At 36.2% G+C, this 19,278-nt stretch overlaps 1 protein-coding gene across 24 annotated transcripts in view; it reads left to right on the forward strand.

Annotated features, from left to right (window-relative positions):
* MEF2C (myocyte enhancer factor 2C) overlaps positions 1 to 17,547 on the forward strand; it is a 135,704-nt gene extending 118,157 nt beyond the window's left edge. For 15 of the 24 annotated variants that reach the window (XM_027671302.1, XM_027671324.1, XM_027671311.1 and 12 more), the window contains 5 exons: positions 2,332 to 2,504; positions 3,727 to 3,750; positions 4,686 to 4,815; positions 5,693 to 5,828; positions 12,807 to 17,547. In XM_027671302.1, the coding sequence (XP_027527103.1) occupies positions 2,332 to 2,504; positions 3,727 to 3,750; positions 4,686 to 4,815; positions 5,693 to 5,828; positions 12,807 to 13,128 (785 nt within the window). In that variant the 3' untranslated portion in view covers positions 13,129 to 17,547. The remainder of the gene's footprint in view (positions 1 to 2,331; positions 2,505 to 3,726; positions 3,751 to 4,685; positions 4,816 to 5,692; positions 5,829 to 12,806) is intronic. The other 9 variants (XM_027671321.1, XM_027671323.1, XM_027671319.1 and 6 more) reach the window with 3 other exon arrangements.
* Positions 17,548 to 19,278: the final 1,731 nt, after the last annotated feature.

A 19,278-nucleotide genomic window follows, 5' to 3' on the forward strand; every position in this document is an offset into this window, starting at 1 on the left:
TATTTGATATCAGTAGGTAAATAAAATAAAGGTCAGATGAAAGTTTATGAAGAGTTAAGGTTTGTGCAGAAGCATTCTGTCTCTTAGTGTTTAATAGTGAATTAAGTAAATCTTATGTAGAAAACGGGAGTTCTTCTTGTAAGGGGCCTTATTCTCCAAAAATCACAATTAGAAACAAACATATAGAGTACAGTGCATTCTGTTTTGCTATATATCTGCTTCAAAGACTTTCATTGTCACTCTATGAACAAATCCTCGTCATACAATAGATTTAACAGGGAGTTTTACGTCCTGCTGGTAAATATATCCTGTATGAAACCAACACAGAGAAAATCTACTTTTCCTTCAGTTCTTCCTGTTGATCACTTCTCAACACATTACTTTTTCAGTATTCAGTTTGTAAAAGACAAATTTTTAAAAGGATCTGTGGTTTCTAGCAAAAAATACTGTCATATATTCAAAACGTCCCTTCTAATCTCACTGCCTCTAGTAACACGTGGCATTAATTAGAGTATAATAGGTAGCCAATCCATGTTGAGACTATTGTTTGTTTTTTAAAAAAAAAGCCTATGACACAAAATGGAAAATTCTCCACAGCATTCTGCTGGTGTAGCTTGATAAGTGTAAAATACAATTATTTTCATTAACATTTTATCTTACTAACTGTAAGATATTAGGGAAATAAACAACAGGATTAACTATGAAAAATATTTTAATACAAAATCTCTGAAGTGATCTGAGTGCTTTTAAGTTTTCATTTTTTTGTAAAGGCCTGTGAGATCATGATAGTAAGAAGCATGAGAATAAACAAGCCAGGCCAGAGCAGTTACTAAAGGTACATCACACATACAGAAGTCAAGCACTTTTTGATAATTTTCCTGTGTCCTAAGCCTAGTGTTCACAGTTCAGGGTCTTCCAGAGCCTGAAGTTGCGGTTTTGCATTTAAAAGCCTTCGACAGATTTTATTTCTGTGGATTTGCTGATCTGATAAATACAATTGACTGATATACTTGAGGATTAAAAACACGATTTAATCTTAGTCATGCTTGGACCACTTCATTATCCTTAACCAGAGAAGCGAATCACTCTCATGTACTGTCATTTTTATGCCCACCTCATAGACATTATCGAATTTAGTTCCATAATCCATTTATGTCCTTTAGGGTTGTAAACTCCATTACATTGGCGGGGGGAGGGGGGGGAAGGGGGATGCTTCTTCTTCAGTGACTTTGGGACTACAGAGGAAATTTGAAGGTCCAGGGTTTCTGACCCACAGGGCTCTGCCACTCTCACTAGCTCATCTTCTCACACAAATTCTAGGTTGTGTGTCACAGCTCCCAAACTATGAACAAAAGCTGAGCACAGAACAGCAAGTCTTCTCTAGCATGTTTTTCCTAGTTATTTATCTGTGAAAGTTTTCTCTTTCTGTACTGCTTTTCGTTCTATTCCCGCTCTATGATTGGGCCATTTCTGTACCTCTCTTGAGATCATGCAGACAGAATTTCAAGGTTAGGCTAAAAATCATCTTTTCTTCCAGACTTAGAAAGGTCTCATTTTAGTGGAATAGTAGGTAAGTAACTTTATGGAAATACAGTTGTCAGTCCTATGTGGTGACAGAAGGAAACCCTCTTCTGAAAAAGGCAAATGAAGCATTTGCTTGTCAGAACTGTTCCTGGGGCTTGCAGCAGAGAAATGAAGATAAAAGATATGGTGGTATTTTCCAAATAAAGTTCTGATCTTGCTCCCATTGACTTTAGTGTTGACAGAATCAGATCCAAAAAGTGTTGTAAAAGAGACCCAAAAGCATTTACAAATCTTCTTAGTCCTCCCACTGCCTTTTCTGGAAATTATACCCTTGCTATACTCATCCTTTGTTTAAAAGCAAAACAAAATCATGACCTACAAAGGGCTGAGTCAGGAAAGGCATGATGCTCTGTAGTTGTCAAGAAAACATGGAATAACTTTGACATTTTTTAAGCCCTTAAATTATCTGACTTTCCTGATTCTCTTGTAAGGCAAATGTCAGATGCTGGCTGCTACAAGGGCACAGTATATTGTGTTATATACCACAGTGCTGTAAACAGAGTTATATAGTCACATTAATTTCAGCACATCTCTAAGCTGTCAGCAGCCATGAGAGAAAGCATTTGAAGACCAATTGTTCCAAATATAACATGTGTTGTATTTTTCTATAAAGATACATGACATAGGTATTTACCATGAGTTTTTTTATTTCACATTTTTAGTGTTGAGGTTGAAGAAATACAGTGGAGCAGAGTTTCTCTCTCCTTTTTTTTTCTTTATTTTTTTTCTCTTTTATTACCTAAACAGGAAATGGATATGGCAACCCCCGCAACTCACCAGGTCTGCTGGTCTCACCTGGCAACTTGAACAAGAATATGCAAGCAAAATCTCCACCTCCGATGAATTTGGGAATGAACAACCGTAAACCAGATCTCCGTGTGCTTATTCCACCTGGCAGCAAGAATACCATGCCATCAGTGGTAATGCATTTTCAAAGCTTTTCTTTTTTTCTTCAGATAAGAGTTACTTGGGAATTTCAAGGCTGGATCAAGAAATTAAATTCTTGCTTGTTTGGTCCTTCTGTCTAACCTTAAGGTTTGACATCAAGCTGAGAATGTAGGCTGAGCCTCTTTGATTGCTTTTTTGAAGTCATATTTACTTCCTCCCTTTTTTCTTTTAGTTGCAAAATAGGAACTGTGTCCTACACAGTCTAAACTTCTGCAGTCTCTTTCCTACTAGCTGAAAGAGCCTTTCCTGGATTTGTTATAAAGGCTGAATTTAACCCTGAGTATTCCTAACCTATTATGTTTTTCTTAAATATTTAGCCACACAGACTCTCAGCAAATGGCATATTAACTGTAAATAAATTAATTTGAACTCTATCACTCTGACCTCCAAATTTTGTAATGATAAGAGGTAGTACATAGACAGAGCAAGAGAAAAAGAAGCATGAAATTTTGCTATCTCCTACCAGGATGAGTGAAATTTATGCAAGATATTGTGCTAGAAGTTTGAATTGGGACGGTTTCATGCGCATGTATGTCTTGTAGTTCCCTTCCAAAAGTCAGATAGTGTTTGCAAGTAAATCTTTTGTGAGTGATTTAACATTTAAAGTGAGCTTAATCTAAAAAGTATCTTGACAGTAAATTTAAGTGACAACATAAATGCAGTTTTCCACTACGTAACAGACATTATTGAAACAACTTCCAAATTGGTTACTTTATCTTGATGGAAAATAAATTAACCATCAAACTAGAACCCCCCATAAATGTGATGCTGCCTTCTAAGCGAATAAGTACCAAACAGTCCTACAGGGCAATACTCAAAGTCAACCAAGGTGGTAATAAGCTGTCTGCATCAAATTATTTATTTCAAGGCCCTTAAAACAGATATTTTCTGGGAGATTTTGTGAGTGGTCAGGTATAGCATGACAGTCTGCAACCAATGGGGCTGTGGAAGAAACAATGAATTCTTAGAGAAAGTCTTCTGGTGAAAAATGAATAAATTGCCCCTACAACTGAGACAAACATTCCATTAGAAGGACAAATAGGAGATCTGTGAGGTGTTATTTTTCCAAACTATGCTCAGAAAGTGTTTAATTTGCTACCCCTATCAGATGAAACTAAACCCTAAGCTGGAAACCTGCATCCTGGTAAATATTTATATTCACTAATTGTTAACACTCCTTTCCTATGCAATCAGTCTGAGGATGTTGATCTGCTTCTGGTAAGTGGTAATGATGTTCATCTTAACAACAAGGAAAAGAAAAACAGTTATTTTTCATTATGTAGGTGAAATGTTGGTTGAAATAAAATGAAAAATGCTACCATAAGTGTGCTGTGAACAGAAAGATCATTGTAATTTTTTTAATACAATATCGAAGACCAGATGTAGTTGTTGCACATATTCAAATTATGCCTGCTAGAATTAATCTTTCTTATTACTGGTGCTTTGAGAGCATGTAAACTAGTATTGTTAAAGGTGGTGCAGCCTTATGGTGGCTCTCTGGTCATTTTATCCTGCCACTCACAGAATTAGAGTTCTCTAGTGTCATTTTTACAGTGCAACATCTAATGCCCTTGAGTTATCTTAAAGATAAGTGTGTAACTGCTGTGCTACCTAGGAGTCTTGAAGGTTTTTTAATTGACAAAAACTACTCTGAAATAGTCAGAGCACCATCTACCGGTAAGACTTCAGTGTTCAGCAGTCTGTAGGTGCCCCTCACTTTCAAAATCCAGGGGCGCTGGTTTTGGGGGCTTTTGTTTCACCTTTTTTTGTTTGTTTGTTTTGCTTTGTGGGTTTTGTTGATGTTGTTTGTGGTTGGTTTTTTTCTGTTTGAGTGAAAAGAAAAATACTGGTCATGGAGCTTATATATTTCATAAGTTTTTCATGATCTGTTCTTCTACCCACAATAAAAGCAATCTTACAAGTTCAGTTACCTAGGAGATACTGATGTAATGTGTTACTATGGTGACAACTGGTCTCTTGAAGGCTTGTAAATGATAGGGTTGGCAGAGTTCATCAAAGCCACATGTTAAAGGATTAATTTCTAGAAATTTGTGTCAGCCTGTATTTCTCATGCACAGAACATACACAGAAAGCAAATACACTCAACTGACTTAAAATAGTCAATAATATGTTTATTTTACTTACTTTAAAAGAATCAAAGGATAAATAACTCCCAGTCTGCTCAGTCATTGGCTACTCCAGTGGTTTCCGTAGCAACTCCTACTCTACCAGGGCAAGGGATGGGAGGATACCCATCAGCAATCTCAACAACATATGGTACTGGTAAGTATGCATGCAGGATGCAAAGGACGGGGGAGGGAGCAAGGTGCTGACAAGTGTCTATCTTAGTACTAATGAATTAGCTAATGTTCCTGAAAAATTCATAGCTGATATGCTTTTACACTACATTTGCTTATTTTGTACCTGTCACTAACTTCAGACACATCTATTTTGAAGTCAACTGTCTTATTTGAACGGCAGACTGATTTTGTAGCTTTCTTTCCTTGTCTTTAATAAAATTAAAAAAAAAAAAAGTAACTTAAAAGACAATTCCTTGTCTTCTTTAGAAGTAATTTCATGTGGTTGAGTGCAGCATCCTAACACCAGGAGGGTAGTGGGAAGGAGCAGCTTCAGTGTCTCCACTCCAGAGTTCAGTAACTTTGTGGGCTATCACAGAGTTACCTGGGAGGGCATAGAAATGAAACCTCCAGAGATCCATTCCAATTCCTGTTGTGTATTGCTACTGTACAGAGCATGCTAACACACAGATCCAGTGCTCTTAGAGAAGACACATCTTGTTCAGAAACAGGCTTCCTGCTGGGTTCTGCAAGGAAGACTGTAACCAAAATATTATGTTCTTCAATTCTTTCTGACAGTGCATCTGTAGTTATGGTGGATATACAGTCTAAGAATGCTTTGGATCTTTCAAACCCAGTAAAGCCCTGCTAAATTACAGAATAATTATTAGTGCATTATTTGCTCCCAAGTTAATGAGTTGAGGGAAGGGGAAGGTTTGCTTTTTCTGCTGCAACTTAATGTGATTGGTGTAATTAAAATTAAAAGGCTTATAAAATGACATGAAAATTATTATGCTAGTTGTTGTTTAATTGCTTCCTCTTTAATTCTCTCTTAATTATTGTCTTTCTGTTTTCAAATCCAGAATATTCTCTGAGTAGTGCAGATATATCATCTCTCTCTGGATTTAACACAGCCAGTGCTCTTCATCTTGGTTCTGTGACTGGCTGGCAACAGCAACACCTACACAACATGCCACCATCTGCCCTCAGTCAATTGGGGTAAGCAGTGTTTTCTTTCTTTTACTGTCCTTGAGTGACTTCAGTCTCCCCAGTAATTCCAAATGTAAAATATGCCAAGATAACATATCAGCACATATTTACTCTTTGTAAAAATTCTATTTTGCAAAAGTGGAACTATGTATTCAATGTAAAGTGTGCTAAGTAGCTACTATGAAATACTCTGTGTCCATGAAATTTTCTCAAGGGTGTGCTCTCTATGTTTTAGTTTTTATTTCTTTAAATTGCATTTTTTAATACTAAAACCAAGCTGAACACCTGTTGTACTATTGCTATATTTTGCTGTTTATGCTTTTTATTTCCAGTTACTGTAGCACAAATATTTACAGTAAACTTGAAATTTTTCTAAATATTTTTAATCAAGTAAGAATTACACAATTATGTGGCCTGAGATTAAGCCTTAACCTAATCTAGTAATCACATACTCCCTTCTGCTCAACTCTGACATCCAAGTTTCATTTCTTTGGAAATTATTTCTATGAGAAAATAGCATAATTAGGCCTCAGAACTGTGAGCCCACGAAAGTCATTGTGATGTGCTGGTGTTGAGGAGGACAAGTATTCCTGTCCTCTAGTGGCTAAGTTTGAGACATTTATTCAAGTTTTGGAGAAGCACACTGCTCGATCATTTCACGATCTTTAGAAGTGTGAAAATTCACAGAGAGAGATCACCTAATGCATTCTTGAACATGCAGTGTCTTGGCTCATTGAAATGAACAGGTGTATGATTTTCAAAAATTCTGATATCTTCAATTTCTATAGAGTATAAGAATGTAGGCAGGCACCAGTGTGGCACACATAGGCCTGTATGAGTAGACGTGTTTGAATTTTAAAAATTTTAATTATAAAAATAGAAGCTGAAAACAGCAGAAGTGTATTTATGAGGCGTACTTCAATTCAGATGCATTTAAATTTTTTTTTTCAGAAAGAGGTGTTTGCACATATGCTATTTTTTCTTCAAGATGGTTGCCATAATGTGGAACTATTTAATACTATAAATGTGACTTAAACTTCTGCTGCAAAATTCTCCTTCTAGTTTATCCAAATGTTTTTTGTAACTTATTTTGATATCTTTACCATGTACAGACAATCTGGGCTTTTAAGGACAGCTGTACAAGTGTCTCAAAGGAAAAAAAAAATTAAAACTCATTTCTGTATAAATAAGTATATATAGATACTAATTATATAAAAATATACAATTGAAGTAGTTGCTAAGATAGGAAAAAATAGTCTTAATATCTTTCTCTTACACTTCTATTTTCTTTTTGAGTTTGCACAGTTTCTGGGGCAGCATTCAGACTAAAGGTTCAACTGAAGACATAAAGTCTCGGATTGAAAGCTCACATTCGATATCGATGTATAATTTACAATAAGCTGATCGTTTTCAGTGGCATACATAAGAATGTAATAAGGCTATTTGGTTAACCGAAAAAATGTATAAATGAAATCCTAAACTAACTACATGCCTTTTCAGATATGTCACACATCATGATTTGTTTCTAATCCATATCACAGAACGTCAAAGTGTAATGACTGTGGCCGTGGAATATATTCTGAGTTGCTATTTTTATTATTATTCTTTTAGTGATTTGTAAATGAATTCAGCTATGAAAGCTGCTTCACTGGCAGTTCTGGAGAAGTCTTCTATCTCTGCAGAAAACCATAAACCTTTATTTTAGTCACTGAGTTCTGCATGCAAAGATACCTGTGCTAACTTTTGGATTATTTGAAAAACTTGAAATTATATAGAACATATTCAGTCCATGTCAAGCTGAGCTAGAATTTGCAGGAAGATTTAAAAATCAAACAAAATTACAGTCATCCTCATATATTTGAGAAAATGCATCTAGAAAGCTTTTGACAACTTTGCTGTCTCAGGTCCTATACTGAACAGATTTGGCAACTGTGAGATGTTTGTTGTTAACAGTAGGCTGTAAAGATCTGTGAGAAAACAGGAGAGTTAGTAGAAGAGACATTCTAGTTCTCCTTTGGGTTTTGTTTTTCACCAAAGTCTAAAGGTGAAAACCAACTCTACTTCTGCAGTGCTTGACAGAAGAATTTGGTTAGTAATAGAATAGGACAGGGTTAGATGTATTAGCATGCTCCAGATAAGTCCCCAACAATTTCAGCAGCATTGTCAGAACCATCTTTATAGTAATTGGAGAAGACCTCTGCAACCTGGCTCTTAATTCAGGTTGACTCTGCAATTAACAGCCATACTAGTGCTGGTTTACTTGAGGGCAAATACCTGAAGACAGGGTTCATTTTCCCTGTCTGTACAGCTTTTGGCCTTTTGCAGAGCCTGGTGAACAGCATAACAATATAGAACCTGTTTTGATATAACCAGAACATTAAAACAAGACAGACTTTTCAACTTCTTAGGTTAAAAAACAAAATGGTATTTTCATGGTCTTTTAAATGGATCTGCATCTGGAAAGAGATACACACAAATTCTATTGAAAATCATTCCCTCCCAGACATTGGGATTTGGTCTGAATATTGCTTCAATGACTCTTACATAGAGGGTTACTGCTTATTTCACATGTACCAAAGAGTCTAACAGAAATTAATTGCTGATAACCAGAAGAGAAATTCATTCTAAACTTTGTAATAAAGGATTCAAATTTTTTAGTCACAAATCCATTACATGGAATATGTTCTCTTGCATCCATATTTCCCTGCCTAAGTCACAATCTTTTTGTCCTAAAGTAACATCCACGGGTGAAATTTTGGCTTTCCTAAAATATGAATGCAAACATAGAAACCTGAATAATCTTCAATATAGATAGTCGTTTACATAAGAAAAGTTTCACCAAACTTCTACCCACCTGAACAAGTTTTCCAAAGTCATATGTACTGTTGACTTCTTCTGTGACCCTTAGATAGCAAGATTATTATTCAGCAATGATTGCTTTTGTTTAGATAATATCTGCAACTAAATATAGGCAAATATCCTCCATTGAAGCATTTTTACTGAAAAATTTATGTACAGTGACATCATGTTTAATGAATTTGTATCAGTTCTGCCAATCTGCTTGTTTTGAATAAAAAGCTCATATATTTCAGGTTGAGCCTTTTATTCTTATGCCTGTATTGGAAATAAGATGTTCCAGTGATTCAGTTTCATGTTACTATTTGTTTAGAAAGGTCTTCTTAAGAAGTGTAAATCCTAATGTGTGAGACCTAATCAAAATACCTTGACACAGAAATTCCTGTTCTGCTGTTACTTTGACCAAAAAAAATATATTAAAAAAACCCAAACAACAACAACAAAAAAACCTACCTAAAGAAAAAACAAAGGGGAGGAAAGTTGCATTGTTAGCAAGTCAAAAATATCCTCTATTCTCCTACCGACAAATTAGCACATAACTAAAGTTGCATAACTAAATTTTGCAGTGAATTTTCAATGGTTCATTACTTGTATTTATGGGGAAAAATTGCATGAAATGAGAAAGTAAACTAATTTAGAGATGCAAGTGTGTAGGTATGTCAGGCTCCATCTTCCTTCAATAGACTACTTTCTCCTCCTGGAAAAGCCTACCTGGTGCATGTTCAAGTCCTCACTCGTCGCCTACTCAGACCTGCACTTCTACCTGTGCATGCTGAGCTTCAATACCAGTTGGAAATTCAAGCAGATGGAGACATACACAGAACTGATCTCACTGGCATCAGTGAGGACCAAACTCACTTCCAAGCTCATGACACCCTGTCTTGCTCCCCACATCTCACACAGCAGAGCTGTGTAGTTCTTCCATGTGGAACCCAGATAGGAACCAGCATTTCTCCATGTGCCCATCATAATCTAAATAAACATCATATTTTCACTACACTGGTCTCAACAGGAACTGCTGTGCCAAATTAAAACATTAATTTTCTTCATTGTCCCCATGAAATTAAGTATTTTCATACAATATGTGGAAAAAGGGGATGACGTTAACATGAGTGGACTGCTGGGCACCTATTCAGTGCACATAATTATACACAAACATTTGAAGTCATTTCCTTTATTTTCTCAGGGGGTTTCCCATATTCAAATCTTATTTGTTTTCCAGAGAATTTAGTGTATGTTTGAAATTAAAAAAACAGGTTGTGCTTGAACTAAAGTAATGTAATTATATGAAGCAACAGTGTAAAATATGCATTGATACATATCAGTGCAAACAGCTGTTTGTACACTCACACATGTATGCAGGAAATTAAATCATTTTGTAACAGGCACAATTCTCTTTTTTTATATTAGACCTTCTATTCTAAATAGAGGTCAATCCTCTGTTTAGAATACAGGTCTAAAGACTGCACCTAAGTATGTATTATTTCACTATTTGCATATATGTGTAACAGTAGGTTTCCCTTGTGAGTGACCATTTTAGGTTAGATGAGATTCTTAGAAAAATATTTCAGAAAATGTTAATGAAATAATGTAAATTACAGTCCAATAAATAGATATTAAAATTCAGAAATAGTTCCAGCAGAAAAAGACTATATTTAAAAAGAAAAAAAATTTGTGAATAAAAATAATTGCTGTAATTTATTTATATTGTTTTAAACCTCAAAAATTCAGTCCTGACCTGCCAAAATGACTTCTTAAACTTTTTTAAATTTATTTAAAAAAAAATTTCAAAATGCAAATCAACCTGAAGCATTTATAAAACTGTCTCCAATTTGTATGCCAGGTATTTATGTAACCCTGCTAGTGAATCACAAGGAATCTGTAGAAAAGTCTATAGAAATGCATTCTCATACTCACTTCTGAAGCACTGTTAAAAAGGCAATATTGCAGTACAGCAATACCAGCTATCTGTCACTGAAAATTCAGCTTATCCCTCTAGATTTATTCTTTTGGAGGCTGTCACATGATAGAATGCAAGTATGTTCTATGTGAACACATTTGACTGAATATGGTTATTTTTATCTAGCATGGGGTTTTTAGTTATCCCCAGCATACAAAGTGACATGTCATTTGCTCAAATCAAACACTTCTGAAAAAAATCCGCAGGCTCCACAATCCTTTATAATGGGACTTTCAGGTTTAGCTATAAATCATCTAAAATCATGTGTAATCTTATCATACATGCTAAACTGACAGCTTGTTTACTCAGGTAAAGTCCTAGGGTCTCCTAAGCAACTGAAAAATTAAGTCACTGGAAATGAAAAGCAAAACAAAAAAGGGGCATAAATATATATTTGATTCTTGTTGGATTCTTTTTAAGAAGTTTTCAGGAAGGGTGGAATATTCCACTAACTTGGAATGGCAAAGTCGTATATTTACAGTGTTCTTTATGTGTTAATTTAATATCTACAAAAGCAAACGCAAAGAAAATGTACTCTTTGCAAAAAAAAAAAATAAATGCTATATTTGCTACTGTGAGTGCTATTACTCATGAAATCCATAATTTATGAAAGGGCTTGCTGCAGATTTGGCACTGTCATCTGTATAGGAATGAAGGGTAGATAAAAGCAGTTGGAGGTAGAGCATCCTGTTCTCTTTACTTTCTAACAGGATCCGTTAATTATTAAGCACTGCAGTAATTCCTGATAAAAGCAGCTGATATCATTCAATATTGAAGCCATGTAGTTTTATTTTAAATCTGTCAGAAGAAAAAAAAATCCATTTTGTCTTTCATCGTAGTAGTATATGCTGTTTAAGTTAATCTTAGTTCTCAGCTGATGAGATACCAGGAAAAGTGGAGTATTTCAATAAATGAAAAGACCACATCTAAACTTAACTGTGTCTTCTACAGGCTTAAAAATTGCTTCCAAATTCCAGTGTTGCATCTCCTTCCATTAAAAATGCCTGCATATGCCTTTGGGTTTAAAATCCTGTGAAGCCAAGTAGTCTGTTGCCCCTACTGCCTTCCTCCCCCTGTATAAATAAAAACTCATGAGTAGAAACCTTGAAACTGTGTTTCTGGGGTTAGACACTAACTTCAGCCTAGCAGATGATCTCTGAAGTGGAACTTCGAACACGGAACTTGCATGTCGAGAACTCTATTTTAATAACAAAAGGTCAGGTTTTGCCAGGAGGTGGTGCTTTTGTACAAAATATTTTGCTGATACAAGTGAGCTCATTTCTTCCAGAGATAATGCGTGTTCTCAGTATTCACTCTCCTCCTTGCCTGTTTCATCTTTCCTCTACCACTAACTGTCCACAAAAATGCACAGGAAAAAAAAAGACCTTAGAATAATTATACAGCTTGCCTTGAGAAAGTTAAAAAGTTTCAATGTAGTATTCTGTCTGCTAGCAGCATCCTCTGAGCTTGGCTCTCCTACACACAAACAGTATAGGCCTCTGACACTACTTTTCAGCTTCTCTTTGGTGGTTTATGCAAAAGTGTTCTGGATTGAATTATGGATTCATAGATTAAAACTGTAGAATCATATCTCAATCCTCACATGCCTATGCTATTTTATTCCTGTCAATGGTAGGACCAGTAATTTCAACCCAATTCTAAAAGGTAAAGATATAAAAAGTACCAGGCCAGATTTCTTTTTGTTTCTGTTTTGCATCTGAAGTCACATGTCAAAATGAAGAGTGATAAAAGCAGTTGGGTGCGTTCAAGTTGATTGGATTAATCCCAGCATAAAGCCCATGCCTCCCCTGTCTCAGCCAGTGCATACACACGCACAGCACTAGTTACACAGAAATCTGCAGGTCGTTCCAACAGTGCAAAGGCTCGCTTTGCCAAAGTTGTGGTGACACTCGATTTTAAAATAAAAGGAGACAGAGAGATTGAAAGCAAGACATCCTTCCAAACTGAGGGCATGTCCCACTCAAGTCAGCCACATTGTGGTGCTTCCATCTCCCGGAATTTGTGAATTCTGACCGTACAACAGTCCCCGTGCTCTCTGTGCGCGCTTGTCCTGCGCGAGCCTTTACGCTGGTGTTTTGTTTGAGTGTTTGTGCATATCTGGGGGCTCCGTGCCTCCTCCATCTGTAACTGGGTTTCCTTTCCTCCTACAGAGCTTGCACTAGCACTCATTTATCTCAGAGTACAAATCTCTCCCTGCCTTCTACTCAAAGCCTCAACATCAAGTCAGAACCTGTTTCTCCTCCTAGAGACCGTACCACCACACCATCGAGATACCCACAGCACACGCGCCATGAGGCGGGGAGATCTCCTGTTGACAGTTTGAGCAGCTGTAGCAGTTCCTATGATGGAAGTGACCGAGAAGATCACCGGAACGAATTCCACTCCCCCATTGGACTCACCAGACCTTCGCCGGACGAAAGGGAAAGCCCCTCTGTCAAGCGCATGCGGCTCTCTGAAGGATGGGCAACATGATAACATTATTACCTATTAGTTGGTTTTTTTTCTTGCAGTGTGTGTGTGCTATACCTTAATGGGGGGAGGGGGGAGGGGTCAATATGCATTATATGTGCCGTGTGTGAAAAAAAAAGTCAGGTACTCTGTTTTGTAAAAGTACTTTTAAATTGCCTCAGTGATGCAGTATAAGGATAAACAGAAATGCTGAGATAAGCTTAGCACTTGAGTTGTACAACAGAACACTTGTACAAACTAGATTTTAAGGCTAACTTCTTTTCACTGTTGTGCTCCCTTGCAAAATGTATGTTACAATAGATAGTGTCATGTTGCAGGTTCAACGTTATTTACATGTAAATAGACAAAAGGAAAACATTTGCCAGAAATGGCAGACCTTTACTGAGAGAGAAAGCAGCTGTTATGCAACATATAGAAAATGTACAGATGTTTTGACAGACCCAGCAGTTGGGTGGCCATGAATTGATGCTAGAAAGAGACTGGGTCACCTAACATACCGAAAATGCTCACAAACATGCAAGCGTATTTTTAGAGTATGGCACTCATTTAAAAAGGATCAAAACGTTTAAAGAGGACCATACTTGTGAAAATGTTGAGTTCGAGGGCTGACATATTTAATTTTAAAAATTCTGGGTCTGCATCACTTATTAAATAAAAAAAAAGGTATAAAAATATGTACATTACATTTTGCTTATTTTCATATTAAAAAGTAAGACAGAGTTTGCAAAGCATTTGTGGCTTTTGTAGTTTCCTTAAGCCAAAATGTGTTCTTTTTTCCTTGATAGCTTTGCTAATCTTTTAAATAGTCCTGAAGAAACAAACAAAAAAGGACCTTTTGTATAGAAAGCACTACCCTAAGCCTTGAGGAACTCCATGCTTTGCTAACCAAGATAACTGTTTTCTCTTTGCAGAAGTTTTGTTTTTGAAATGTGTATTTCTAATTATATAAAATATTAAGAATCTTTTAAAAAAATCTGTGAAATTAACATGCTTGTGTATAGCTTTCTAATATATATAATAATTATGGTAATAGCAAAAGTTTTTGTTATCTTAATAGTGGGGAATTATATTTGTGCAGTTGCACATTTAACTATTTTCTTTCGGTTTTCTTTTACTGCGTATACATTTTACAGATCAAAGTCAGCTGTTGAAAGACTGATCTGTAAACAGTTAGACTTTACCCACAGTGTAACAACCTAAATCATTTTAATACAGCATTTTACAATCAGTTAGGTGAACTGCGATCCATTGTATATATTGATTAGTTCTTTCATGCTGTTTTGTGCGTTGTACAAGTTAAGGGCCCTTCAATTACTTAACGTCCTGCGTATCTTGTAGTTTTCCATGGGTTAAATGACAAAGTGGCGTAACTTGGCCCTTTCTCATTAATGAAGCTGGTATTCTGCCTGTCAGAATTGGGTGTGCAGCTCGAACGGCTGTCAGCTACGTGAGTGCAGGTGAATACGTGCCGAAGCAGCAGAGAGAGGCAAAGGGAGGGATCAGCACAAACGTGCCTGGTATAAAGATTACTCCCCTCTCTCACAGACATAAAACTTCTAGAGAGATCATCAATTAAAGGATCATTCAAAGTCGATTGATCTTATAATGTTGGCCAATATTGGCCATCAGGTCCCTGGTTCTCATGGACCTCTGCAGTCACGTCATCTAACAGTGGGCACGTTGTTGAGCAACGCTCCCTGTGTGTTCACACCGGAGCAGGACTTGCTTTAGCATATGGCATTCACATTTTGTCCAGCCTCATATTGTTCCTTTAACTATAGATTGACCAGAGGGAATGTGTCATTTTCTTCAAGTCCCTCTTTGTCCCTCTTGTTTATTAGAAAAAAAAATGGTGTATTCAAGTGTTTCAGTTTAATCTTTCTGTTGGAGGGGAAAAGTGTTTAAGCAAAATGTTAGTGCCATAGTAAAACTGTAATATATCTCCTTTTTTCAAGAGTCCTTCCAGGTCTCACCTACATACATTGACACCATGATGAAGGACATAGTTGCGGCAGCGAAATGTCAACATAAAATATTTCGTTAAGGGAAATCCACACTCTTTTTTCCACCTATACGTGCAGTTGCTGCGCACTGCTCAGTGATGGAGTGTACCTCTCTGTAGTAGAGAATGATGATCAGACTACAGTGTGCATTAGGACATAGGCTCTTCATATATCATGACTTTACAGAAGCCTGCCTTACAGGCACTCTCAGCCGTGCAGGGGCTAGTGTATAATCTGGAAACTCCTTAAGCAGAATACTGTGCTACTAGTGCATCTATCTTATCTCGTGGAGCAAACTGCAGGGTAAACAAAGATACGCATGTTTTAAAAAAAAAAAAAAAGGCACAAAAAGAAAAAAAAGTCAAATAGGGCCCATAATTAAGTTTAAAACACAAAAAGACCTGTTTTTGAAACCACTTTCTTCACCTTCAGATGAACCTGTAATCATAATCTCTTCTGAGAATTTTAAACTTTGGTGTGTCAAAAATATGCAAATATATCACAAATGTACCTTGTCATTTCAAGAAAAAAATACAACTTTTTCGGTATTGTAGTAGAAACTTGTCAGTGGGGAAGGGGATTTGGTCTATTGATATATGAAGAATAGCCATATTAATAGTTTACCTTGCGATTTGCCTCAGCAACGCATGAAAAAAAAAAGAAAAATATCATATTTAATGAAGATGCAGTGTAATATATTACTGCAAGTAACTAAGCAGAAAGTAGCGTGAAAAGTATTGCCTGGACAATTTATATTAACTCTGACAGTGATTTTTGTATAAACACAAGTAGAACAGAATCACATGAAAACAAATGCCAGTCAGCCCTCTTGTTCCTGCTGCAGAGGGCAACTAACTTATACTGGCAAAATTGTGGGGGATAATGCATATTTGCAAACTGATCTAATGATAAGAAGCACAACTTTGATTGTGAAGTCACTTTCTGTAAACTATAACTGTCTACCTTTCTTGTTCCTTTATCTGTACCTTACCATTTATTGTATTTGCAAAGCTAATTTGGGTTTATTGTGTGATTCCTTTGTATTTAAGGAGTTTGGGGCAGAGCCCTGAAAGAGTATTAACATTTACTTTACCTTAACCCATGCTATATGATGTTTTAGGCAACATTCTTAATTGTAAGTTCAAACACCTGAAGTGGCATTCTGGACATCTGCAAGTATTGTTATAGCTAAGCTAACCCCTATTAAAAGGTGTTGTCAGTTAGTGTTTAATTGCTGGTGACAATTATATGATATACCCTATCTGCACAACATGTATATTGTATGCATTGAGCCATTCGCAGTAAAGCTTTTGTCATTTCAGTGTCTTTCAAAAGTTGCGTTTTATAACAAAAATGGCTTATATTTTTCCCAGAAGAGGAATTTAGCAATTTTTAATGAATAATATAAAAACTATCTGTTGTCCTCAGATCTTTTTCAGGTAAAGTGAGCATAAGAATAGAAGAACTCATAGGCTGTTTTCAAGGATGTCAACCCTTTTGTATTGTATGTGTTATCCTATATACCCTCTTTTATCTATAGTCTAACAGCTGTTTTGTTTTCCTTCTTACTTCGCCTGGAAGGTAAATGCTTTGTAATTTTTTAAAAGCCACTTGAAACCTCAATAAAGGCTGTTGCCTAAACATGGCATACTTCATCTGTTCCTGTTTGTGCCATCTGCTGTGATGTCGTCAGTTATATGGCATTAATTTCCAGCCACTACAGGTCTCTTGAAGGACTGATGGAACATTGGTGTCTGTTAGAATGCTTCAGACTGTAGATGTAATTAAAGGCTTTTGTTAATATATTTTAACCAAAGATGTGGAGCAATCCAAGCTTTGAGCCACAGACTTTCTGCATCAAAAGTATCTGTTTGATTATTTTCATAATCAGGTGTTGCATTTCTGCCTTCCCTTGTCATACCTCAGACTGATCTGTACCTCAGTTTGATTCAAAAAAAAGGTCAGTTAAGTAAGTCATTAAAAAAAAAAATAAAAATAAAAAATGCAGTACCAGAGTCCTTTGTGGATTAACTAATATCAGACCTCGGTTACTGCAGGCATTACACTTGGATTGCTTCAGATGGTTTGTTGTATCCTTTTTTTTCTTTTTTTCTTCTCTTTCATGGGGATTTGCTTCCATAAAACAATGGTGATAACAAAATAGCTTGTAAATGGGAGCATACAAGCATTTGCAACAAATATTAAAGTAGAGGCTCACAGCGGCATAAGCTGGACTTTGTCGCCACTAGATGACAAGATGTTATAACTAAGTTAAACCACATCTGTGTATCTCAAGGGACTTAATTCAGCTGTCTGTAGTGAACAAAAATGGGAAAATTTCAAAAGATTCTCCTGCTGGAAATAAGGTATAATTTGTATTTTGCAGACAAATCAGTAAAGTTACTGGCTTTCTTAGTGATACGGTGTCTGTGGTGCATTTTTTATTAATTTAAATAGTGTTCAGTTTTCACTGTTTTGCACTGTAACACATGAAAGAATCAGCACTTTAACTGCCAGCAGCTGCCTCAAGGTCCCGTTACCCATTACTTGTGCTTGCTTTGAAAGCTAAGCACCTTTTTCTGGCACACATCACTCCACCAATTTAGAGAAACTCTGTTGCTGCTCTGGAGTCAGTGTCATTTGGAATGAGGCCATCTGAATCTGTCTCTGTCTGATTAGCAGAGGACTTAGGTGAGATAATGCCTGGCTTTTGGTGTTTAGTCACTGACAGGGAACGAAGACTCCTGTACATACATGTCCTGTGAATCTACCCTTGGAGAGGACCACACAAAAACCCTTTAAAAAAAAGCACGTTCTGTGTTAAAATAATACCTCATTGGTTCTATGCTCTGTCTATATTCTCTAATATAACTGCATAGGGACTGTGTCAGAATTAATCTATTGCCCTTTATGGACTTTTTTCTAGGTTTTTTTGAGTTTTTAAATATTTTTTTACTGACTAATATTTATAGTTTTGGAGTCTAAGAATAAAAGAATCTCTTTATTTTAACGAGATGTGTTTTTCATGCCAGAGGCAGACAAGCTATTAACAACTTAATGTGGCTGGTGAATGTGGTGATTTCAAAAATAACATTACAAGGCCTAGTTTCTAAAGATGTTTATGAAAGAAAATAGCTGTGCTGTTATTTACTTGTTCCTCTTCATGACAATTTCTTTTAAGACAAATGTTTCTAGTATTGCAGTGTTGGACACAGCATAGTAATTGGATGCTAAAACGAAGATTAAATGTCATTGGTTTTCCTACATAATACATTTTTTTCAAGTAAATCCCTTTTTTGTCATCATCAGCAAGAATAAGCAAAATATTTCTGAAAATGCAGTTGAAGTGTAATAGTCTTAGAAAATTCATATCCTGGAGTCTTTCCTCCTGCAATCAGTCATCTGTGTGATTACTACTGATAATGCTATACCTGCACTGGAAAAGGAATTACTTAGCAAATAGAGTCTGTTATAGACTTTGTTCTGTTATTTGTTACTCCGGAAAAAAAATAACCAAAAATATACTGTTTACTTTACTTTAAACTCTGTGAACTGTATTTATAAACAATTTTTCAAATTGTGTTACAATGGAAGGGAGGAGGTCACCAGTTCTTTAAATAAGCTGTTTTACTTTAGGGTCACACATGTCTTCCTAAAAACTAATTGTGAAGTGTACACTCAGAGATAAATAAGCCACATACCTTCTCCATCCAGAGTGTTTGCTTTCCCCAAAAAGTTGGGGCTTTTGTTTTCTTTAGCAGAACTCAACATAGCATCTTTGTACAACTGGAAAACTATGCTGAGATAGTTGCTGCATGTGTCCCACAAAGGAGAGCACAGACTTAGCAAGGTGGCTCATTCCTACCTAACCCTTCCTCAAACACAAAGCCTACATTTCCAGAGGAAAAATACTTGGGATGAGAGAATCCAAAGAGAAACAAGGAGAAATTATTTCAGAACGATCAGATCATTAAGTCTATAAGCAGCAAAAAGATATTATTCCTGTCTCTATTGACCTGTTCCTCATTAATTCAATGGGAATTTACCAATGTATCAAGGTTTTACCCACTCCATCTAAACTGATATATGGAAGTTCAGTTTTCTCGAGTCCCTGATTTTGGGAAGCTCAGACTGCTTAGCCATAGGGCTA

The sequence above is a fragment of the Neopelma chrysocephalum genome, unplaced genomic scaffold, assembly GCF_003984885.1.
Source record: "Neopelma chrysocephalum unplaced genomic scaffold, ASM398488v2 Primary Assembly neopelma1_97065, whole genome shotgun sequence".
In the NCBI taxonomy this organism is placed as follows: Eukaryota; Metazoa; Chordata; class Aves; order Passeriformes; family Pipridae; genus Neopelma; species Neopelma chrysocephalum.